Below are 26,862 nucleotides of genomic sequence, written 5' to 3' on the forward strand. Positions count from 1 at the left end.
GACCTATGGAGCTTTTGTATTGATCGGCTGTTCAGTACAGTATAGAAGAACTATGAATGGTGGTTAGGGGTATAGTGGTAACACACTTGCCTTTCGCTTCTGCGGCCGGGGCTCGATTCGCCGATCGGACGCGAAAAGGTATGAGGTCTCCTGCCGGACCAAGTGGGGTTTCCCGGGCACTCCTGTTTCCTCCAGCCGAAAGACTCTTCGCGCGCTTACCTCGGGAGAATTTGTGTGATATATGTTGTTTCGCAATTATTGTAAAATAAAGAAAGCTTACAGTCTTACATAAAGTATGGAGTTGGGCCAGTCCATAATTTGAGCTATTGCGTAAAATTTAATTTTCTGTTTCAACTGTAGCCTTCATATTAATTCCACAAGCACTTGCTAGTAAAGGGTCAGTGTGCTGGCGTGTGTCCCACAAAACAGTTGATCACGGGAAAACAATTCCATTGAGTGATGGCATGACGGACTTATCACGACAACATTGTCTTCTGATCATAATCAATTCTTCAATATAGCGACACTATGAAATCGAGTTAACCATACGCGAATTTGTGTTCTTAAATTTGCTATTTGGTAACAAATTGAATGACAAATTGAAGTCATGTTGGTAAATCTATTTTGATAACACTTTTTTTTATATTCATTTGACAATAAATATTTCAATTATCTATGATATATATTTCGATAAAATCGAGAAAGCGGGATAGTAACGTAACAAAATGATTACTATGCTCTCTATTTATGGTAATATGTGTACATAATTGTGTATCGGCGACGAAACTATTTCGACAGAGCGAGACATGAAACGACAACATGATACACGTTATGTCGAGGTAATGTTACACGACAACCTGGGCATACATAAACTATTCATCCCAGTTACTTTATGTGATAATCAAATAAAATATTTGCATGGGGGCCGCGGTTGACGAGTGGTTAATGTCTCCCGACACTTTATCACTGGCCCTTCACCTCTGGATTGCGAGTTCGAAACCTACGTGGAGCAGTTGCCAGGTACTGACCGTAGACCGGTTGCTTTTCTCTGGATACTCCGGCTTTCCTCCACCTCCAAAACCTGGCACGTCCGTAAATGACCCTGGCTGTTAATAGGACGTTAAACAAAACAAACCAAGCTAACCAAAAGTTTTAGATCTCTCTAAAATTGTTGGATGCCCCATGCCAATGTTATCTAATCCAAATGAAAACGAACTAGTGCAAGTTGAAGTCATGATATAATATTTACTTTTTAAAAAATGACGTTCATTTCGATATGTTCAATGCTATATATTTTTGATATTATCTGATCAATAAAAACATAACACGAACGATAGATCTAACAAAATAAAGCCTTCTTGTTAGCTAATGTAGACAAACCTGTAAAAATACTGTCATTTAAGGATGTGTCAGGTTTTGGAGGTGGAGGAAAGCCGGAGTACCCGGAGTACCCGGAGTAAAAGCCATCGGCCTAAGTCAGTACCAGGCAATTGCCCGACGTGGGTTTCGAACGATTTACGATTTGAAAAACACGATTCAGATCAAAATTAGGGAAAATACCGGACCAGTACTCAATTGACACCGGCTTAGTGAAAGCACGCCGCACGAGCGATTTGTAGATTTCACGTGTAGTCCGCGGGACAAACCGCGTGCCTACATCGTTTATCATTAGAGGACGAGGATATATACGGTTAACCGACATCGGATTACAGTGTTGTTCAACTGTGTTAACCCAAGTTTATGGTAAACATTCTTTAATAGATGAATAAGTGGCCATAATTTTAACTTTTTCTATCTCTGGATTTAATTCGTGGATTATTTCAGTCATGGCCGATTTGGAGAGGAAACCCGGAACACACTCGTAAGTAAAATGTTTCAACTGTATCAAGCCTGCATCTATGAAAAGTTTGTTGTATAATGTTTTTTTTGTTTTTGTTTTTCATTTTCAGCAACCATAGTACATTTTTGTATTATAAAAAAAAACAGGTTGACAATATATTTGTTGTACATTTATATTAAAATAAAAAAATTTACGACACTGCGACCAGAGATTTTTATAGGAAAGAAATTCGTTAAAAACCCATTGCATTTAACGCTGCTATAAATATCGGAATAAAAAAATTAATTCAATTGATGAAACTTTCACAAATTCCAAATTTTTCCAGTACTTTTATCAAATATTTGTGATCAACTCCATCCCACTGGATCAAAGGAAGGGTAAAATACATTTCATCTTGTTTCCTATCATTAAGAATCCTTTTTATTTTCGAAACATACACTTCTTCATAAAGCAATTTATTGTTAAGAATCCAAATTCCAGGACCCTTTTCCACATATTTAAACTCAACTCTCAATGTTACGCAACCATGACCACTTAATGAAGTGCTATTGTAATACACGTGTTGAGTATTACTTAGAAGTTCACGGGAAAAAATGAAATAATCTATTCGACTTTGAGACAGAACACCGTTTCTAATTTGCTTCCTAGAAAAAAACAGAGCTGTCCCTATTTCTACTCCTCCATACATCAATACAACCATTGGAATCCATTAATTCATTGAACTTTTTAGCACATTTATCTTCCACGTGAGAAGTAGCTCGACTTCTATCCGTAGAACACAGTGTGGTATTAAAATCACCACCTATAATAACACAACCGTCTATATCATCCAAGTTCGAATTAACAAAGCGGAAAAAGATCTAATCTGTCATTTAATACATTCGGTGCATAAACATTAACAATATGTAATATACGCCAACAATATCTAAGTTATGTGTAGAAATCGACCCAACTACCCGTCACTACTGACCACACACTTTTTCATTCTGTTACTTATCAAAACAGCCACACCTTGGTAACCACTGTCGTTGTTACTAGTGTAAATTTTACCATTCAATTTATCACACATTTGTTTTACAAAAGTTTCGTTCCAACGAGTTTCTTGTAAAAATACAATATCTGTATACTGTTTGTGAAACCAAGCAAAAGTTCGCTGAAGTTTCCAAACATCTTTTAATCCATTACAATTAAGAGAAGTCATCTTAACTATGATACAAACAAGGAAATATATCAACTATATTTTGTATACTTTTGAACGGTAGTTTTCCTTTGTTTTTGCCGTGTTTGAACTTGTGATGATGAAGGGAAATGTGGCGTCTTTGTTATGTTTCTACGTATTTATTTTTTTTCTGTTCCGGTCGATTTACCACAGTGGCACCATGGGTCTGAGAAATACCATCCGCACCCGACAAATCAGAATTGACCACTCGATAATAACGTTGTCCAGCTTTACCGTATACGGAATAGAAGGCAGGGTAGGCGGGAGCCTCACTTTCACTCTCGTGCCGTCCACAATATCGGTTCCTGAGACTACCGCCTTTGAGAAGGGGACACGATAGTGACCCCCAACATAGTTAGCTTACTTTCAAGTTGTTTGTCTTCAATGTAAGCAGGTATATGGGAAAATGATCTCACGATCTCAGATACTTTGCGCATGCGCAAGGATGAAGACTTTTTTTCTTCCAGCTGGCGATTCGTGGTATAGCTAACTATCATTGCCCTACTGAAGATGTAGTAAAGTCGATATCCCGGAAAATATCAATCTAGCCGGGTTACTACATCGATGAGTGAAATACCAATGACATTGTTTACAGGAAAACAATATGGCGGACCGCGGCAAAATTGAATGATTCTATTTGTTATGAGTACCAAATTAACTTAAATACATTATATTGCTATATTTTGGGAATATAAATGTCAGAATAAAAACTGGTCAAATATTTGAATAAGACTAAAAGATGTAATATGTGCGATACCGAGCAGGCCTACTACTAAAACAATTGTGATCGCCGACAGCAAAGGGGGTAATCTCAAAAGCCAACATACCGGCTTCAACCACAGGCGCTTGCATAGAAAATATGACAATTTTTTTTGATATGACAATGGTATGTGTAATCTGTTAAGCTGAAGGTTGGCAACAACGCCACGAGCGAAACGGCACCCCATCTCACTTCAATCGACTAAAAAACACATTTATTCAAACTGACACGGCGCACACTATATGCGACCGTCATCAGAAAACATTCATCTTTAACCTACCGTGCCACTCAATACGAATTGTTACACCCAAAACACAATAATCCGTGAAAACATCGCCGAATTCCTTGCTCAGAACGCCATTTTTCAAACGGCTCCCTCAGCCTGTCCAGATTCTTCATTTACATACGGGGTTGAAAGGTCATGCGATTATATAATCGACTGTCACCAGGTGCACCTTTGGGGGTCATCTCCACATGCATTTTGTCCGGAAAATGCTTCGGCTCGCTGGAGACTTTCGTCTAATTTACGATTATATGAAGAGTTTCGTCGATGAACGATGATTTATGATTATATATTATTCATTATTTTGAACGTTAGAGTACCATGCTCCGTATATCCAGGAATTGGAAAGGGGGGGGGGGGGGGGGGGGGGGGGGGGGTCCAGTAAGTTAGTAGCAATGCGAGCGCCATAGGCGGGAGCCGAATTTTTTTTGGCGAGGGTTCTGGGGGCCTAAATTTCGCAACAACATTTCGGAAAAATGAAATGATCAAATGATTATAGCAAATTTTGCAATCTTTCGTCGAGAATAAGATTTACGATAAGTGGAAGGGGGGAGGGGTATAAATTGATTCACACAGAACGTCACTATCGTATCGTTTTCTAAATAATGAACGGTTTTTAAGGCTATAAACAATTAAAACAATCCGCTAGTACACAGAAAAAGAAGTCAAGAATAACTATTCTGCAATCACATTCACGAAGTAGGCCTAGACATTTTATACTTGAAATTAAAAAAAATGGTAAAAGGGAAATGGATTCGCATACTTTTGTCACAAAGGTAGAACAAAATGCTTTATTGATTTACTTTTGTCAGTTAGTATATGAGAGATGTTTTTTAATGATTTTATATTATTATTTCGCTGATTGATACGGGAATTCGTTTTTTAGATATCCTTACTTTGACAATTTTAGGGAGGGGGCTTTGAAATCCGCCAGTGACAATGTCAAATAGTTTAACACATTTTAAAGTATTCTTCGTAATACTGATTATCCATTAATTCCACTTTACATCGCTCGCATATATAAAAATTAAGTTATTGATGATTTACCTGATTAATGGAGTGTGTAAGCATCAACTAGTCATGCAGGGGTCCATTTTTTTAAATTGAAGATAGGCATAGCCCTAAGTAGATGGCAAGTACAATAAAAAATCAAAATATCAAACAACTATCAGCTATTACCCCATCTAAATTTTAACTTCGAAAAATTTCAACTGATACTGCTTCTTCATGGTATACGTATAATGTCCCGGCCTGGTCTTGAACAAGTTATTGAGCACCGTTTTATGCAATCTTTTTGATTGAAAACGAAGTTCAACAACTACCGAAATGATGCAGTTGAAGAAAAGGAAAGGGCGATCTCATCACTGCATGGCATTAAAACATTCTATCTTATTAGTCCGTGATATCGCAAACGCCGAGTTTGTCGGGACACCTTAATCACTCGGCCACCGTGGCCCTATTTAGTATGGGACATTGAGAAGATGCATGCTTAATTGGTTCTAGAGTCATTAATATTGAATTAAACTAAAATGAAACCAGATGTACTGATGCCACTATTCTGAAGTTTAATATTTGTCAGGGTCAGTGTGGATATCTACGCTAAATCTAAACGACACAAATATTCTAAACTAATCAAAGAATCAGAACATAATGTCATCCGGTAAAACACAAGGGAAATATCTCAAAACGACGGAGAGAGAAACAGTAAGGAAAATTTGATTGTCCAATTTGTACAAAGGAAATAGATGAACGGAAACCGGCCATTCCATGTAATATGTGTGAACTATGGTTCTGTCGGAAGTGTTCAAACTTGGACAACCAAGTTCTGAAGTTTCTCTATGAGAATGAAAGCCTAATATGGACATGTATGATTTCTCAAGACCACTGGAGTCCAAAACGTTCTTCCTTTGAAAAGAGCTTGGAAGATATAAAAATCAAACGAGTGAAATACTATATAATGGAAAACATAGATCATTGATGCAAGTGTGGAACACGAGACAAAGGCACTCAAGGTAGAAATAATACCTGACATAGAATCCAAAATGGAGGATCATTTGAGGAACTGTTTTAAGGAATGCCAAGATCAGAAAACTCGAAAATTACATCTAATGATTTACAACCTACCCGAATCAAAGGCAGAGAAGGGCCAAGCAAGGAATATTGATGATAAAATTGAGCTACACAAATTAACAGATCGTTTACGCTTTGGACAAGTAACAACCAAGCACATAATAAGAACAGGTAAGCCCCATACAGATAAGATACGATCCGTCAAGGTTTTGTTTGAACAAAAAAAGATGAAAGGCGTAAGCTACTGGAAAACGCATCAAGATTTAGGACAGTGAAAAATGAACAACTCAGGAAAGTAGTAGTTGCTAGAGATTATACACCAAAACAGAGGAAGGAGAATAAAGACCTGATAGATGAACTACAAAAGAAAAGGAATGAAGGAGGATACTGCTTCAGCAGGGGAGGAAACATTATCAGAGCAATCGGTCCAGTCCAAAAAGCAAAAGGATGGAAAGCCCCAGGTAGGATACACCTAGGCCATCGTCAATAACAACCTAGCGAGAACAATGAGTCAGGCCACAACAAAGCAAGTATACAAACCACTCATCAGATCTAAACATGGACATAACACGGACAGAACGTCATTCGGCACACCAGGTGTAGGTAGAGGACTGAGCCAGTCTAATCAACAACTGAACTTTTCCCAGCAAACCTTACATGACTCCCAACTATGCTAAGACACCGAGGAAACGGAAGACACCTGCAATCCCGATGTTACCGATGATAATGAAGAACCTACAATCATATACGGTGACCAATCTATTCTAAATAACGCAGACCTCATAGGGGAGTAGTAGGATAGAAGTAGTTTTAGCAGCACTGTAGATTAAACTCTCACTCAAGTTAAAGTAATGTACATCAATGTGGACACACTATTCAATAAAAGGAATGAGCTACAATATGCAATTCAGGAAGAACAACCCTCAAAAATAGCACTAACAGAAGTTTTTCCTAAGAAAAACCCAGGAAATCCCGATATATGTGAATTTGCCTTGGAAGACTTTGATATGTAACTTAGTGTATACACCTCCTGATAACCTTTGACCCCCATCTCTACACACAGAAATCAATAGAAAGTCCAGAACCACGGTTCTGTATGTACAGAGGAAATTACAACAATATGAACAGGGCACTCTAAGAGACTGATTGGAAAACTGAACTCCACAGTAAAGAAACTTGCGAAGCTTGGTCTATCTTGAAGGATAAAATTGAATCACTGATTAAGGATAATATACTAGTTAGTAGAGGTACACCAAGACGGGTTAGGATCAGTGGATCAACAGGAACACAGAAAGTCCAATCCAAAACGAAACAAAAGTTGGTATATCCCCGTTAGAGCAATTGGATGGAACCACTACAAAAGACGAGAAAGAGGAGTGCTTAATGACTACTTTGCTGCAATATTTACAGATGAAAACCTGAACAATATGCCATTTACAGATCAAGATACAGTAAACACAGTCCTAGAGAATATAACAATTGGTTAAAAAAAACTGGATAAGATCAATGCACCGAAATCACCTGGGCCAAACAAATTACACGCCAAAATTGTTTACGAGCTAAGAGAAAGCATCAACCTACCACTTTCAATCATATATGAAAAATCAGTCAATGAGGGAATATTACCACAGGACAGGAGAGATGCGAACATTACTGCAATTTTCAAAAAAGGAAACAAGAAACTACCATCAAACAATAGGCCTATAAGTTTAACAAGTGTACTAGTTAAAATTCTGGAGTCAATTATTAGAGATGAAATCATGGAACATCTTGAAGCGAACAACAAGCTATCTTATTCTCAATATGGTTTTAGGAAAGGCCATTCAACAGCAATACAATTACTAAAAGTGTTAGATTAATTTACCAAAGAGCTTGACTCCCATGTATGGACACGATCTAACTCGATTTCTAAAAAGCGTTTAATACAGTTCCACATAAGCGTCTTGAAATCAAACTACACAAAATTGGCATAGGAGTTACGTTGTTATCGTGGATATCTGCGTTTCTAAGCAACTGGGGATAAAGGGTAAAGGTCAAAGGACAGATATCCAGTTGGACTGTGGTGAAAAGGGGAGTACCTCAGAGTAGTGTGCTGGGTGAAGTACTATTTCTAATTTTCATCAACGATATTCCTGAAGGCGTAAGATCCACCATAAAACTCTTCGCAGACGTCAAAAAGATATATGGTCGAACAAATTCGGAACAGGGCTCTGAAATCATCCAAGAGGATTTAAACAAAATACAGCTATGGTTGAACATATGGCAGATCAAGTTCAATTTATGAAATTGTGCGAGTTTACATTTCGGCTACAATAACAAGGAAACCATTATATGCTTGGCAATCAAGAGGTCAAATCCAATACTGAGGAAAAGGATCTTGGAGTGAAGTTTAGTGCACAAGTATCATCTAGTGTCAAAATGGCAAACCGCATGCATCATCAGGGGATCATTTGAGCATCTTGACAAATTCATGCTGCGAACTTTCTATAAATCTCCTGTGCGACCTCGACTAGAGTATGGTGTCACTGTATGGAGTCCGCACTTCAAAAGGATATTGCCATCCTTAAAAAATGCGCAAAGGGGGGGGGGGGGGGGGGGGGGGGGGGGGGGGGGGGTATTTTTTCAAACTGTCGCCTTCAACAGACCTAGAGGTCATACCAGAAAATTGCTCTAAACAAATTCAAGATTAAACATCAGGAGACACTCATTCCCAGTGCGGGTATTCGAAGACTGGAACAATCTGCCAGCAAATGTAGTCAATTCGCCATCAATCAACTCATTCAAGAGTAATTTGAACCAACATTGGAAGGATCTGGACATCAAATTTTGTCCGTCTCGTTACACATACTATTATTTGGAAAAAGCAACCGATGATTCCCCGGCAAATATGATTAGTGTTAACACGAGTCGAAGGGGCAACTCTAAACATGATTGTACACATGTATACATCCGACTTGTTTGCCATTTGAACAATTATATGTGCATTGTGTGTATAGATTCTTAATACAAAGTTTAAATTGTATGATGAAACAATAATAAGATGATACCAAGGAGCGCATGCGCTGAAATCAATTTTATTGACCTTAAACACAAGGCCAAGAAGCTTATAAAAGGCCGTTAACTGCTATTGCTATTGTTAACAATATCTGGCCCAAGGCCTTTCCATCTAAAGTTATTTCATAACCATTCCCGCCTTTAGTGATACAAGCATATAACGCCCCTGGACCACATAACTCTTCAACAGAATTAATAACATTCTGAGGTGTAATTACCTTATTATCACCCACATCGATCAAGTAGGAACAGTCCTTGTACGTTCTGTTCTGGTTCCGAGTTTTACCGGCGCCATTACGACCAGGACCCTGGCCGGTGGCAATATCAAAGATATGGTAGCCGTCTTTTCACATTTCAATAATCAACCAACAAGATATGGAGAACATACATGTACAAATGTCAGAATCCCTTACGCACAAAGGGAAACGTCATGTAACATTAATGAGACAAAGATTAACATTCCCATTTACAATACGCAGACTACAGAGCCGGATGCTAGACATTTCAAACATTTGCTGTGTCTAAAGGTGATGTGACGTGAATCAGCAAGGATTGGTTTCAAACACAAGATATGGAACAATACCCACAACTTTTGCACCACAATTCAGTGTTACAGCTATGATACAGGTGACAGAACTCATTGGCCGTATATTGGATACGTAAGCAATATCAGAACCATAGAAAGGTTTCATTCACACTTCACACTTACTTTTCTATGCGGCAACAGATCCTGGATGAATGCTGACTTTAAAAAAATCAACAAAAAAGGAACATCAAGTCTATGTGGGTTGGGAAACTTCGTTGCAAAGTGGAAGCAATGTAGAAAGTGAGAGAAGGTTACAAAGACACGAAAACGTGATAGCCTATACTAATGCCAGTTTTGCTTATACATGCAATTATGTAAGATTACTCGTTTTCTTCTTTATTTTTTCTTGTCATTTTCTTCCCTCAGAAACATTCCGGAGATTTTCAGAAACTGCAAGAGGAATCTAATTTTATATGGGTAACACAACACATTTCCGATGACATGATTAAAGATGAAAGCCTAACCTTAGCTTCTTATAGATTGGGGACCGCGGTGGCCAAGTGGTGAAGGTGTCCCGCGTCATGAGCCCGCCACCTCTGGGTCGGGAGTTCGAAACACACGTCGGGCAATTGTCTGGTACTGACTTAGGTCGATGGCTTTTGCTCCGGGTACTCCGGCTTTCCTCCACCTCCAAAACCTGCCACGTCCTCAAATGGCAGTGTTTACAGGTTTATCTGCATTATCTAACAAGAAGGCTTTATTTTGTTATATTTATCGTTAGTGTTATGTTTTTATGTTTTTATTGATCATATAATATCAGCAATATATAGCATTAAATTATATCGAAATGAACGTAGTTTTTAAAAAAGGGTAAATTTTATATCAGACTTCAACTTGCACTAGTTCGTTTTCATTTGGATTAGATAGCATTGCCATGGGACTGCCAACAAGCGTAAACTCGTCCGCCGTAAAATAGATCAACGGAACCTTCCGAATATAAATAAACTGTTGTCAATCAAATGAAATCCAGCAAATTGTTAGGAAACGTTAAACTTTGTGTTGAAATATTATCATTTCTAAAACTGTGCAATAAAAGGCCGACATTCTTTCGATTAGGTACGTCACATACAACTAAATAGTAGATAGTGTTATGCGATTCAAATACCAATGAGTCGTTTCTTAACGATAATATTTTATTTTGCTGTCATTTGAATATATTTATATTATCTTTCGTTGGTGTTACAAAATATCCCAAAACTATCCTTCAATAGCCAATATCTATCTGGAATGACTATCTAAATTGTCTGACCTGAATTCCAGCGATAGTTTATGATTTTGTTTTTGTCCGCATTGTTTTTAAGAGATTAAAAACCTCAAGAAAACAACCTTCAAAGTTAATACAACTTTATTTCTATTAAATTATTTTTTCACACAAATACAGATATAAATTAAACTATTTCACATCAATAACTATAACAAAATATAGGTTGGTCCTTATTCACTTTTTGCTACAGAACGGTATCTCTTTGTCAAGGCGGGAACGTAAAAGTACATTTGTATAAAACGTTGAATTAAAGTATAACAACCACGTTTCGATTTATCAAAAGGTTAAGAATAAATATAAAGGAGGCTTTCAAACACCAGAACTTTCTACTGCATTGATTTCAGCAATTTATTTTCAACGTAATCATGATCAAATATAATTACATGTATATCACTTTTAGGATAAAAGAACCATGTACAACATTACAATATTTTTGTGATAATCAAATATTGTAATAGTCCCAGTTATAACCATTCATGTTTCAAAACCATCAAGCTATTTTACACTGTAGAAAAAATATCACGGGAAACTAATTAATAATCAACCCATTTTCAGAACCAGCCAGTTAACAAGCATATTTTACCAACTTTTAGCTGGAATCACGTGACACTATATTAGCCAATCGGAGAGTGTGAAAATATGATCATTTAATAAATCGATGAAATGAAAATACAGTACGTCAATACTATGGCGTAAACAAAATACATCAATATCGTTCATGATAGAAAAATCCGCAAATAACACACCACGAAGAAAGTAAATAAGTATTGTGCCGCAAAAATAATATATATATATAGTTTTTCAGACTTTGTACACGATATTTAATCAATCACTGTAGAGACGATAATGCAACATTTTTATTCTGAAATCTGATATCAATGCAATGTCGTCCACTAGCTGTATTTAGGGACGAATCGTCTTTGAACTCTTCGATATACTTTCACGTGCGGGGGAATTCAAAATATCTCTGCCGTTGGTCGCATAGCGTTCTAGTGTTGAACATGATAAAGTCACGCTAGTATCCGTCTTCGGCCCACGTTTGCCGAAGGGTTCATTGTGGTTTCTCCAGTTACTAAAACATTATTCTTATTGTATTTTATTGTATTTCCAGTAATTTTTATATATAATATGTGATTGTATTCGTATTTTTTGTGTTTTGATAAAGGGGCGGATTGCCTCGAAAATTTAACAAGTCTCATTGTTCACACTGTTTGAATTACTTCTTTGCCCCATATATATATATATATCATATATATATATATGTAATATCGTACAACAAAGAACTTCCATACACATAACAAATTTTGCTTTTGTGTTTAAGAACTAATTCTTATGGATTCTTACAGATTAAATGACGCTGCGTTTAACTATGTATGTAAATAACTGTCTAACAGGTGATCATTCCAGGGTGCTATTATGATATTTTCCATTTTTCGTATCAAATACCCTTTTTACATCTGTATCTTGGGTGCAATTTCTTGCATTTTCAAGGCGCATTATATAACCTGTAGGCAATAAACAATCTTAAAAATAACTATTTATATAGGCCTACACACAAAAAAAGGTTTAGTGTCGTCATTATAGTTAGAGAAATCTATGTAGTTGTATATCTTGATATAGCAATCTGTATTATAAAACATTCTCTTAAACTATATCTGGATAGGTAATATCTCTTTTTAGTACAACGATATTAACAAAAGAAGACAAATCTTATTACACTATCTCGGTAACGTCTATCTCGGCGAGTATTTGTATTGTTTGATTGTTTGTTGTTTGTTTGTTTGTGGTGGTTTTGATGGTGGTGAGTATGAGTGAGGATACGTGTGAGGGTGTGTTTGTTTGAAGGTATGTGTGAGGGAGGGAGAATATGCTTATATGTGCAATATATATGTACATGTATATACATTTATTACATAATGCGTTTGATTTTCCTTAACTATACGCATAACCTATATTATGAACTATTACAAGGCTAAAATGACTATTGCACGGTCACGTGCGAAATATTGAACACATGTGATGCTTCGGAATTTTGTCTCGCGCGAACTAATGAGCTTCTTTATCGTTTCGAAATTTAGTCCTACTCTTTCAAGCGTCTAAGTCATAAGATCACTCAGATGTCAACACTGCCAGACGACGGTCATGGCGACGTCTAAGCCTACAGCAAAGTGATTCTAAGTGATTTAATGATCATGTAATAAAGCAAGTATATCAAGTTTATAATGGGTGTCTGCAATAGTCCAGAATATTTGACCCTCAGTAGTGGTAATCGATCGGTCGATTACTAGTACCTCGAGTAAAATGTTCGTGACTATTGTACACAATGTCTATATACAAGAACGTTTAATATTTGTACAAATACAACACTTATTTCAAATATCGATAACGGGTTTAGAAGGCTATGAATAAATTGTTAAAATAATGTTTTAAAAATCGATTGTATTACATTTAGAACAGGTTTACGTTTGAGCAGCTATCATCATAAACAAATTCGTGGCCTGTTCATTAATACACTCAGTACTTGCTATCAAAGGTAACCTGTTTTAATTACATACAAAACATTCAGTGTATATATATATATGTATCTATATATCAAATGTATATGAAATGAAATTTTGGCTTGTATAGAAAGAAAAAAAAACCTTACTGAAATATACATAAACATATTTGTTTAAAAAAACAAAGCATGAAAGAAATTTGTTCTGTGTTCATCGTTTGATTAAATTAACCGTAACTCTGATAGCCATGAAGATGTCGGGCATTATGACCAGTCCGAATGGAACAACCATCATGGCGACTGCGGTTAGTCCAATGGCTTTGGCGGACGGACGAGGGTCGGATGCGCTCGTCAATGTCCGCTTGTAAGCTGTATAAATAAAAAAAGAGTAAGCCATGGTAACCATACGTAATATGTTTATATATAATGTATAAGTAATAATCATTGCTTTTGCATATGGTATAAAATGTATGCCTTATTGAATAATCATCTTACAAAAGATAAAATAACATTCCGGCATTAATAGGTTTCTCTATGGATATTTTGCTTGCCCAGAACAATGGTATTTTTTTCACAACAAATGATAACAATTTCATTATATGATGGGGAATTGAAACAGATAGCCATATGTTGCTTTTGTTACAGCAATATGAGATCATGTAACATATATTATTGTACAAGGAGCTTTCCGTCATACCTGATGTTTTCTTTGCATCAACAATCAATGTATTTATCATATTTTCAAGCATTGTATCCATATTCCCTGTGTAATTCTTCGATACATTATCCCCGGGACAGCTACAAACATCTGTGGAAAGAAATTGGTTCAAACTTCAAAAAGCTATTTATGCATCTTTATATTCGAATCCAATCGTATTTTTGTCGTAAGATCTTAAACGGCTATGCAATATAATTGCTATATTTCATTTTACTGGTTTTATGGATTTATTTGAAAAAAAAGGAATTACTTATGCAACACATTTGGTTGTAAAGAAATGCAAGATCAAAAAAAAAAGCTGGTTTTTTTTTACTTATTTTTCTGATATGTTTCTATCCACTTGATCAACCATTTACAATACAACGTTCTTTCGAATATATAAAGCAATTGCATTTAATCGTAATAATAGCCATTTGAAGATATTTAATTACATTTGTGTAAGAATATTCATTGGTGTTGTTTTTTGCACATTAAGTTAAACAAATGTAAACGTAATGTAGGCGTAAACTCAAATTTAAGTAAAACACAAATAAAACAGATTAACGGTATAATGAGTTAACGTACTCAACATTCCTGCTTTAGAAAACATAATAGAAAAATCAGACTATGCGCAATCATAATTTATCGAGGTACTTCGAGCGGAGATGTGCCAAAATAAGACTACCTCTAAAATATGTACGTGTACAGACGTTTTATAACATCTGATTGAGTAGTAGGTATTTATTATGTGAAACACTCACTCAAATTGTCTGTTGTTGATTCCTCAGGGGTGGTTGTTGGTTGCGGTGTTGTTGTCGTTGTTGGTGGTGCTGTGGTCGTTGTTGGTGGTGCTGTGGTCGTTGTTGGTGGTGCTGTGGTCGTTGTTGGTGGTGCTGTGGTTGTTGTTGGTGGTGCTGTGGTCGTTGTTGGTGGTGCCGTGGTCGTCGTTGGTGTAGTGGTTATCGTTGTTTGGGATGTTGTGCTTGTTGTTGGTAGTGTAGTGGTAGTTGTTGGTTGTGATGTTGTTGTTGGAGGTACATTGGTCGTAGCTTGTTGAGAAATAGCGATATATAAGGCGTTGGTGTTATAAATATCATTATATTTGATTATTCAAAAGACACAACTTTGTTACATAGATAATTGCAAATAAATTGAGTAAACTGATTAAATTACATGTATTGATTACATTACATTTTATAATGTTATAACGGTTATCTAACATCACTATCCTTAAAAGTGCGATGTTTCACTGCATGTGGTTGGTATAAGGTATGCTGTACAAGATTCCGGTTTTACTCACTCATACTTGCCGAACACAGGGCTATCAGGAGATTGTCACATCCTTTATCTGCCCACCTGAAACTGTCTGATTTCCTTATACGCACACAGTCCTGTTCTTCAGGGTCTACGTCATCATTGGGTTGGCCTGAGCGCCAGAATTCGAACGTCAATGCGTCACCATCCCAAGTTGTAAATTGGTCTTCCAAGACCTTGTCGGTAACACTGATCCATACACCTGCCCCAGCACCATAGGTGCTGTCTGCATTTCTGAGTATTGTAAATAGGATGCTTAATATTCAAACAATATACCACTTCCCATCACCCCCAACCTACCTACCACCCACCACCCCCACCAAATTCCCCAAGAAAGAAGCTAACGTAATCCCAATTGATAGAGCAACGTTATAAATGCGGTATCCAATGTATATGTTGACAAAAACATATGTAAAAATATCATATTGTCATTATACTAATTGGACCAGATAATCACTAGCTATTATCGCCACCCCATTCCAGTTCATCATATAATATGCATCGCAGCAATAGGGAACGCTTCTATTTTGTATATACAGAGAGAGAGAAAAAGGAGAAAAAAGGTGAGAAAGAGAAGCAAAGCTATATTTCAAGATTTACGAAGAATTGGGTTGGGGTTGCTATTTTTTCAAAAGCAATGTTAAATTCATTTTATTTAGGTTCTTCTGCAGAATGTTTAGATTTTTCTCTTGGGTTTCCGTACTCCTTCCCTCTAGCATCAACAATGCATTATATTCATTCAGACACTGTAATATTTCATATTATGTACTCGCTCTTACACATGTACTGTATTCATTCATATGTATTCAGTCATATACTGCATTTGTTGATACTGCATATCTATTCATATTCATTCATACACTGCATATATTCATATTTATTCATTTATATGTTTATATAATACTGAGTTTATATCTTAGAGTATCTCTACCTTCACGGTGCATACTCGTTGCTTACCCGATATCGTTTCCATGCAATGCGAACAGATCTGCGTTGATGTCTGCGCTAGGTATAACAGCCAGTTGACCATTGTCCGCTTTGCACAGCATGTCACTATCAGCGACACTGTTCCTGGTTGTTGTTGTCCAGAAACAAATATCATAGGCAGAAAGAATCCACGCAGTGGGCGGACAAGCTGTAAAAAGAATGTCGTCGAGAATATCTTTAACTGCTGCAAACTTCCATTATAAGTTTTTCCTCTATCCTTATTCCATCATCTTGAAAGGATGACTTGATGCACCAACATTATTTGGTATCGCAATCAAAACAACGAGCATATCTTGTAGTTCGAGAAGCGCTAATATAAGAATTCTGCAATCATATATGCATTTGACAAAAAAAAAAAAAAAACCAAACGAACATATAGCTATTCATGCATTACTATAGGAAACATGCCCTCATTTCGCATTTCATAACTTCAAACAAACTTCTACATATTTACAATGTATGACCGTATGTGATAACATTACAACAGGTTACTTTGAAATGCGAAGATGGAGATTACTAGTATATTCATTTCACAGGACCTTGGTAAGAATTTCCCTAGAGAGTACAGGTCGCACGCTAAGAAAGTGAAATGTTGGCTGTTACAGTGTATGTGTGGACAAGATAATTTATTATACTGTCCTTTATTACAATATTAAGGTTATGTTAATATTTTGAACAGTAGGCTTAACGGGTCCTATGGAATTAAGGTGACAGCAAAGATTAAATAAAATTTGTTCTTGGTCGGGTTTGAATAAGTACAGAAGAAACATAAACAAATTCGATCTCTTAACAAACACACACAGAAAATAATAATAATAAAAATAATAATATTAATATACATGGTTGTGAATGCATATTAAAATATGGAAACATAAATAAGATTGTTTATTCATACCTAAGGTATACTGTAACTAACCGATCATGAAACAAAACGTAGTATAATTTCTGTTGTTATGTATTCAAAATTATCAGAATTGTCAGACCAAAATCATCAAACGCATAAGTTAGAATTGAAATACTTCCATAAACATTTCTTTAAAAGTTTTTTTTTCTGTTAAGGTTAGCAATACATCTTACCAATTACATGTAGAGCCAATAGGACCGTGCTGATAATAATCCTACAACAATACATGGCGTTAGAGTCCCGAGAGAGGTGATTCCAATAGTGTTTGGAATCTACAACACCTTATAAAGAAATTACTGGCTATTGATATAGCTCGAGGTTTTATATGTATACTATATTTACTTATGATTCGAAGTCATTTCATAAACCCATATACCAATAATCAGCCAAAGAACTCAAACTATCAATAATTGACCAAGAAAGCAATAAGGCTATTGGCTGTACATGTAAATAACAGACGTAAAGGGAGCGTATTGATATTGGTCAGTTAGGGTTAAATTGTCAGGTTATTTCATTATCTATGATTGTAACATATACATGTATGTTGGTAATTAATAAATGTACTTAAATAACAGGATATGTCCAGCATGACCTTTAAATGATATAATCAAATTTCTTTGTTGTCGATTTACAGAGGTTGCTTTGGTGAACATGCATAAGTATTGCGAGAACAACTTTTTATGGATTGTGCTGTCCTCAGGCTGATTAATTTCATGGTTTCATTCTAGTACTACATTGTAAACGTGTTTCCCCTGATTATGTGGCAATAACCCCCGCGTAACGTCAAATAAACACACACATCACCAATGGATACATCGTGTAATGGGGTCTTCTTGCTAAGATTGCAATGCTTACACTGTCGGCAATGTCGCATCTTTAAAAAGGCAAGATGTAAGTGTTTTTGCACATCTTGATGTGTTAGTTACGTAATCAATTTTCCTTTTTTTCACAAATATTTTATTTGATACACAAATTCAATAAAATATTTGGTAGAATTAATCAAAGTCTGGGGACAATGGTAATGTCCCTTTTCCCATGTATAGACATCAGATATCTTTAATTGTACAAAGATAACCGAACAGTTCATCATTTATCAATTTTTCATTTATAATGTCAATTTATCAGTTCCCAAGGTTAAAAATGAAACTGATTAAAATTAAGGTTCTTTCAATGCAGTTGTTAAATGTATTTAGTTAAATTTCAAAACATTTCTATGGAGTCATACAATATTTATCTAGTGCCCCTTTGTATGCTTCCCTATGTATGTACTTATACATGTAAACATGTATATCTACAGTCCCCCTCTGCGTAGGCCCCTAGGTCTGTAGTCATATCTGTATATCTACAGTCCCCTCTGTGTGGGCCCCTACGTCTGTAGTGATACCTGTATAGTTCCCTCCTGTGTGGGCCCCTACGTCTGTAGTGATACCTGTATAGTTCCCCTCTGTGTTGGTCCCTTGGTCTGTAGTCATACCTGTATATCTATAGTCCCTCCTGTGTGGGCCCCTAGGTCTGTAGTCATACCTGTATATCTACAGTCCCCTCTGTGTGGGCCCCTACGTCTGTAGTGATACCTGTATAGTTCCCCTCTGTGTTGGTCCCATGGTCTGTAGTCATACCTGTATATCTATAGTTCCTCCTGTGTGGGCCCCTAGGTCTGTAGTCATACCTGAATATCTACAGTTCCCCTTTATGTAGGCCCCTAGGTCTGTAGTCATACCTGTATATCTATAGTCCCCTCTGTGTGGGGCCCCTAGGTCTGTAGTGATACCTGTATAGTTCCCCTCTGTGTTGGTCCCATGGTCTGTAGTCATACCTGTATATCTATAGTTCCTCCTGTGTGGGCCCCTAGGTCTGTAGTCATACCTGAATATCTACAGTTCCCCTTTATGTAGGCCCCTAGGTCTGTAGTCATACCTGTATATCTATAGTCCCTCCTGTGTGGGCCCCTAGGTCTGTAGTCATACCTGAATATCTACAGTTCCCCTTTATGTAGGCCCCTAGGTCTGTAGTCATACCTGTATATCTATAGTCCCTCCTGTGTGGGCCCCTACGTCTGTAGTCATACCTGTATATCTACAGTTCCCCTCTGTGTGGGCCCCTAGGTCTGTAGTCACACCTGTATATCTACAGTTCCCCTCTGTGTGGGCCCCTAGGTCTGTAGTCACACCTGTATATCTACAGTTCCCCTCTGTGTGGGGCCCCTAGGTCTGTAGTCACACCTGTATATCTACAGTTCCCCTCTGTGTGGGCCCCTAGGTCTGTAGTCATACATGTATATCTACAGTTCCCCTCTGTGTGGGCCCCTAGGTCTGTAGTCATACCTGTATATCTACAGTTCCCCTCTGTGTGCACCCCTAGGTCTGTAGTCATACCTGTATATCTACAGTCCCCTCTGTGTGGGCCCCTACGTCTGTAGTGATACCTGTATAGTTCCCCTCTGTGTTTGTCCCCTGGTCTGTAGTCATACCTGTATATCTATAGTTCCCCTCTGTGTGGGCCCCTAGGTCTGTAGTCATACCTGTATATATACAGCTCCCCTTTATGTGGGCACCTAGGTCTGTAGTCATACCTGCATATCTACAGTTCCCCTCTGTGTGCACCCCTAGGTCTGTAGTCATGCCTGAATATCTACAGTTCCCCTTTATGTAGGCCCCTAGGTCTGTAGTCATACCTGTATATGTACAGTTCCCCTCTGTGTGGGCCCCTAGGTCTGTAGTCATACCTGTATATCTACAGTTCCCCTCTGTGTGGGCCCCTAGGTCTGTAGTCATACCTGTATATCTACAGTTCCCCTCTGTGTGCACCCCTAGGTCTGTAGTCATACCTTTATATCTACAGTTCCCCTTTATGTGGGCCCCTAGGTCTGTAGTCACACCTGTATATCTACAGTTTCCCTCTGTGTGGGCCCCTAGGTCTGTAGTCATACATGTATATCTACAGTTCCCCTTTTTGTGGGCCCCTAGGTCTGTAGTCATACCTGTATATCTACAGTTCCCCTCTGTGTGGGCCCCTAGGTCTGTAGCCATACCTGTATATCTACAGTTCCCCTCTGTGTGGCCCCTAGGTCTGTAGCCATACCTGTATATCTACAGTTCCCCTCTGTGTGCACCCCTAGGTCTGTAGTCATACCTGTATATCTACAGTTCCCCTTTATGTGGGCCCCTAGGTCTGTAGTCACACCTGTATATCTACAGTTCCCCTCTGTGTGGGCCCCTAGGTCTGTAGTCATACCTGTATATCTACAGTTCCCCTCTGTGTGCACCCCTATGTCTGTAGTCATACCTGTGTATCTACAGTTCCCCTTTATGTGGGCCCCGAGGTCTGTTGTCATACCTGTATATCTACAGTTCCCCTCTGTGTGGGCCCCTAGGTCTGTAGTCATACCTGTATATCTACAGTTCCCCTCTGTGTGCACCCCTATGTTTGTAGGCATACCTGTATATCTACAGTTCCCCTTTATGTGGGCCCCTAGGTCTGTAGTCATACCTGTATATCTACAGTTCCCCTCTGTGTGCACCCCTAGGTCTGTAGTCATACCTGTATATCTACAGTTCCCCTCTGTGTGGGCCCCTAGGTCTGTAGTCATACCTGTATATCTACAGTTTCCCTTTATGTGGGCTCCTATGTCTGTAGTCACACCTGTATATCTACAATTCCCCTTTATGTGGGCCCCTAGGTCTGTAGTCATACCTGTATATCTACAGTTCCCCTCTGTTTGGGCCCCTAGGTCTGTAGTCATACCTGTATATCTACAGTTCCCCTCTGTGTGGGCCCCTAGGTCTGTAGTCATACCTGTATATCTACAGTTCCCCTCTGTGTGCACCCCTAGGTCTGTAGCCATACCTGTATATCTACAGTTCCCCTTTATGTGGGCCCCTAGGTCTGTAGTCACACCTGTATATCTACAGTTCCCCACTGTGTGGGCCCCTATGTCTGTAGTCATACCTGTATATCTACAGTTCCCCTCTGTGTGCACCCCTAGGTCTGTAGTCATACCTGTATATCTACAGTTCCCCTTTATGTGGGCCCCTAGGTATGTAGTCATACCTGTATATCTACAGTTCCCCTCTGTGTGGGCCCCTAGGTCTGTAGTCACACCTGTATATCTACAGTTCCCCTCTGTGTGGGCCCCTAGGTCTGTAGTCATACCTGTATATCTACAGTTCCCCTCTGTGTGCACCCCTAGGTCTGTAGTCATACCTGTATATCTACAGTTCCCCTCTATGTGGGCCCCTAGGTCTGTAGTCATACCTGTATATCTACAGTTCCCCTCTGTGTGGGCCCCTAGGTCTGTAGTCATACCTGTATATCTACAGTTCCCCTCTGTGTGGGCCCCTAGGTCTGTAGTCATGCCTGTATATCTACAGTTCCCCTCTGTGTGCACCCCTAGGTCTGTAGTCATACCTGTATATCTACAGTTCCCCTTTATGTGGGCCCCTAGGTCTGTAGTCATACCTGTATATCTACAGTTCCCCTCTGTGTGGGCCCCTAGGTCTGTAGTCATACCTGTATATCTACAGTTGCCCTTTGTGTGGGGCCCTAGGTCTGTAGTCATGCCTGTATATCTACAGTTCCCCTCTGTGTGCACCCCTAGGTATGTAGTCATACCTGTATATCTACAGTTCCCCTTGATGTGGGCCCCTAGGTCTGTAGTCATACCTGTATATCTACAGTTCCCCTCTGTGTGGGCCCCTAGGTCTGTAGTCATACCTGTATATCTACAGTTCCCCTCTGTGTGGGCCCCTAGGTCTGTAGTCATACCTGTATATCTACAGTTCCCCTCTGTGTGCACCCCTAGGTCTGTAGTCATACCTGTATATATACAGTTCCCCTTTATGTGGGCCCCTAGGTCTGTAGTCATGCCTGTATATCTACAGTTCCCCTTCATGTGGGCCCCTAGGTCTGTAGTCACACCTGTATATCTACAGTTCCCCTCTGTGTGGGCCCCTAGGTCTGTAGTCATACCTGTATATCTACAGTTCCCCTCTGTGTGCACCCCAAGGTCTGTAGTCATACCTGTATATCTACAGTTCCCCTTTATGTGGGCCCCTAGGTCTGTTGTCATACCTGTATATCTACAGTTCCCCTCTGTGTGGGCCCCTAGGTCTGTAGTCATACCTGTATATCTACAGTTCCCCTCTGTGTGGGCCCCTAGGTCTGTAGTCATACCTGTATATCTACAGTTCCCCTCTGTGTCGGGCCCCTAGGTCTGTAGTCATACCTGTATATCTACAGTTCCCCTCTGTGTGGGCCCCTAGGTCTGTAGTCATACCTGTATATCTACAGTTCCCCTCTGTGTCGGGCCCCTAGGTCTTTAGTCATCCTGCATATCTACAGTTCCCCTTTGTCTGGACCCTAGGTTTGTATTATATCTTCATGTATATCTACCTATATAATGTAACAATATACATCACATCACTGCCTACAAAGGTCATACACTGACCAGGTACAGGTTAAAAACTGAACAACATCAGAGGCTAAAAACTTTATTACTATATAATCTAGCATGACAAGCAAAACAGTCTAAAGTACATGTAGTGTATTATTTCCAGAATAAAAGAAAATAAATACATAATAAATAATAATATTTCAAGTCAATATTACACACCAAAATATTAATTCATTGATAAATTATCACTTAGATAAACTGCTGAAATGACATCAAATGGCATTTTAATACACTATTGCAATTCAAAACCATTTGCTGAAAAAAAAGTTTTTCGACAGACTAGAATTAGGGATGTAGACTTTCCATTTACAACCGGTAAGCATGTGCAACATACATCAGTAGAATTAACATTTCTGTCCTATCTTTATTAACAGCAGTGCTAGTATGTACATGTATATACAACCATTTGTAAAAAGGTGTATTAGGTAAAACCAACAGTGTTTAATACAATCATTAGTCTAAAGACATTCAGATGTTGTAAAAATGGTGGCTAATGTAATCTACTAGAGTGAGCTGGAATATTTTGTTATTCCAACCAATTACACATACATGTATTTTATTTTTTTGTTATTCCATCCAAGTACACATACATGTGGTTTATTTTTTGTTTTTCCAATCAATTACACATACATGTATTTTATTTTTTTGTTTTTCCATCCAATAACACTTACATGTGGTTTATTTTTTGTTTTCCCAACCAATTACACATACATGTATTTTTTCCCCAACCAATTACACATTCATGTATGTTTTTGTTTGTTTTCCAACCAATTACACATACATGTATTTTATATTTTGTTTTTCCATCCAATTACACATACATGTGGTTTATTTTTTTCCCCCAACCAATTACACATACATGTATTTCGTTTTTTGTTTTACCAACCCAATTACACATATATGTATTTTTTTTCCAACCAATTACATATACATGTATTTCATTTTATTTGTTTTTCCAACCAATTACACATACATGTTTTTTATTTTTTGATATTCCATCCAATTACACATACATGTATTTTATTTTTTGATATTCCATCCAATTACACATACATGTATTTTATTTTTTGTTACTCCATCCAATTATATTTACATTTACACTGCAGCCCCTCTATATAACTTAACCAAGCTCATTTGGAAGTTATGAGTCCATAATTTCCAAATCTTTATTATGACGTCATTAATATAGTGACGTCATAATTGTCACGTCGGCGATAACGAAAAATGGTTGTTGAAAAGGCTGTTTCGTCTTTGAAGATAATAATTTGTTCATTCATTGCCGGAGCAAAATTCCTGGAAAAAGTCTTTAAAAATCGTTGTCAAATGTAAATATAAGCATTGAACTGATTTTAGTTGGCAGTTATGGGCTGATGAATGCCAACTGGACAATGGCAAATTCAACATGAAGCTCTAGCGCGCTTCATTACATTTACCTGTGTCCAGTTGGCATTCATCAGCCCATAACTTCCAACTGAAAGCAGTTCAATGCTTAAACAAATACATGTATTTTATTGTTTGATATTCCATTCGATCATACATGTATTTTCTTTTTTGATATTCCATCCAATTACACATACATGTATTTTATTTTTGTTACTCCATCCAATTACACATACATGTATTTTCTTTTTTGTTATTTTATCCAATTACACAAACATGTATTCTATTTTTTGTTTTTCCAACCAATTACACATACATGTATTTTATTTTTTGTTATTCCATCCAATTACACATACATGTATTTTATTTTTTGTTTTTCCAACCAATTACACATACATGTATCTTATTTTTTGATATTCCATCCAATAACACATACATGTATTTTATTTTTGTTACTCCATCCAATTACACATACATGTATTTTTTTTGTTATTCCATCCATTTACACATACATGTATTTTATTTTTTTGTTATTCCATCCAAATATACATACATGTATTCTATTTTTGTTACTCCATGCAATTACATACATTTTTTTACCTGAAGTTTAGGCACACTTCAAACCTATGAACTTTTATATTTCAGAAATCAGTTAAAAGAAACAAAAATACACCATAACGTAAAATTCTTAGTAGAAAACTTTCATAATTAAATGCATGTTGCAATGCATTGTGTAAAAAAACCCCACAAGAATAGATACACTTTAGATTCAATCAAGCATAAAACAAAGATATAATTAGACAATAACTTATAAATATGTACCGGTAGTTGTATGTTACAAACATTGCGTCAACTAACAATAACTTATAAATATGTACCGGTAGTTGTATGTTACAAACATTGCGTCAACTAACAATAACTTATAAATATGTACCGGTAGTTGTATGTTACAAACATTGCATCAACTGACAATAACTTATAAATATGTACCGGTAGTTGTATGCTTCAAACATTGCGTCAACTAACAATAACTTATAAATATGTACCGGTAGTTGTATGTTACAAACATTGCATCAACTGACAATAACTTATAAATATGTACCGGTAGTTGTATGCTTCAAACATTGCGTCAACTAACAATAACTTATAAATATGTACCGGTAGTTGTATGCTTCAAACATTGCATCAACTGACAATAACTTATAAATATGTACCGGTAGTTGTATGCTTCAAACATTGCATCAACTGACAATAACTTATAAATATGTAGTTGTATGCTTCCAACTTTTCGTCAACTGAACATAAATTTAAAAAATCCTCTCAAAAATTACTTAACAAGTCTTTCTGAACATCATTTCGTTATCATTGTTACAGAACTGTATAAGATATGATCAATTGGGCATATTTCCAGAGTGGGTTTACTAATTAAAGTTTTTACATTTTTACCAGTGAAATATAGAAATTTATTCATTGTACAAAAGCGATATTTTTCACTTATCTGATTTTACCAATCAAAGCACTGTTCCCTCTCACCCATCACCCAAAAAGGGTTGAAAAATTATATTAGTCTTTACGTATGTAATACGCCGTGTTCTAATAATCAGAAGGAAGGCATTAAAGAAACATATGATAAAGTTTCCATCCATTGAAAGAAATACATACCAGTACATATACACATGTACACTACTGTATGAGAGTGTTAACATATACTGTTATCATGTGTTCTAAGGGAGATAATCTAACAACTGCAGTTGGTAGTAGCAAAATAATGATTGATTCAAATAACTCAATATGTATGCATAGTAAACTACAGAATTATCCAACATTTATATACAATTTTAAGTTAAAGGTGAATTAAAATGTAAAAATGAATAAAATCCAAAATCAACCAAAGTAACATTTATTTTTTAATCAAAATTTCGAAGTACAGTTTTGTCAATCTTGGTTAATTCAACGGGAGGAAAATATTTGGATACTGTTTCTAGAGTGTCCAGAATTACAATGGTAAAGACTGACAGAAAGGTGCTCAAAAATTCAAATAATATATTAAATTTTGCTTTATGAATATAGAACTTAAAATAAGGAGAAGTAAGTCGTCTAAACATTCCTTTAAACCAAAGTGAAATTTATCTTTTGTTTAAATGATGGCCATTGAGTTGATACAAACACTGAAGACCTATACATTGTACACTGTATGTAAAACAGTTTATAAAGGATCTGACATTTATCACCTTTATCAACATGTTACCTGATCTCTTTAAAAGTTACGACAGTAAAAAATGCTCTGGATTGTATGGATTGGCACCAAAGGACGTGAACTGAGACCCCAAAAACATCTTTTTTCAGAAGAACCCCCAACAAGAAGGTGATTATTAAAAAAAAGGTGAGGCAGACTTAAAAAGTACAAGAAATTTGTCCTGGTTGGACAGCGCAATGTTAACACTTAGACAATTAGGTTGAATACCGTAACAGAAGGCCCATGGGCCTCGACGGTCACTTGAGTTTCGAAATATTTCCTTTAATTTAATTGATCCTTTTTTGGCCCCACTCATCAG

At 37.2% G+C, this 26,862-nt stretch overlaps 2 protein-coding genes across 2 annotated transcripts in view; one reads left to right on the plus strand and one right to left on the minus strand.

Annotated features, from left to right (window-relative positions):
- Nucleotides 1-1,575: 1,575 nt before the first annotated feature.
- Nucleotides 1,576-26,862, plus strand: part of LOC117325946 — a 231,364-nt gene continuing 206,077 nt past the window's right edge. Inside the window, exon 1 of the mRNA XM_033882476.1 lies at nt 1,576-1,861. The gene's annotated coding sequence lies outside the window, so the exon portion shown is untranslated. The remainder of the gene's footprint in view (nt 1,862-26,862) is intronic.
- Nucleotides 12,261-17,745, minus strand: LOC117325947 (glycoprotein gp100-like). The gene is made up of 6 exons (XM_033882479.1): nt 17,649-17,745; nt 16,542-16,719; nt 15,571-15,818; nt 15,032-15,319; nt 14,271-14,381; nt 12,261-13,942 (listed from the first exon to the last, which is right to left on the minus strand). Exons 1-6 carry the CDS (start codon nt 17,701-17,703, stop codon nt 13,785-13,787), a joined length of 1,038 nt encoding a protein of 345 aa, XP_033738370.1. The 5' UTR covers nt 17,704-17,745; the 3' UTR covers nt 12,261-13,784.

This window comes from Pecten maximus, chromosome 4, assembly GCF_902652985.1.
Source record: "Pecten maximus chromosome 4, xPecMax1.1, whole genome shotgun sequence".
Lineage (NCBI taxonomy): Eukaryota > Metazoa > Mollusca > Bivalvia > Pectinida > Pectinidae > Pecten > Pecten maximus.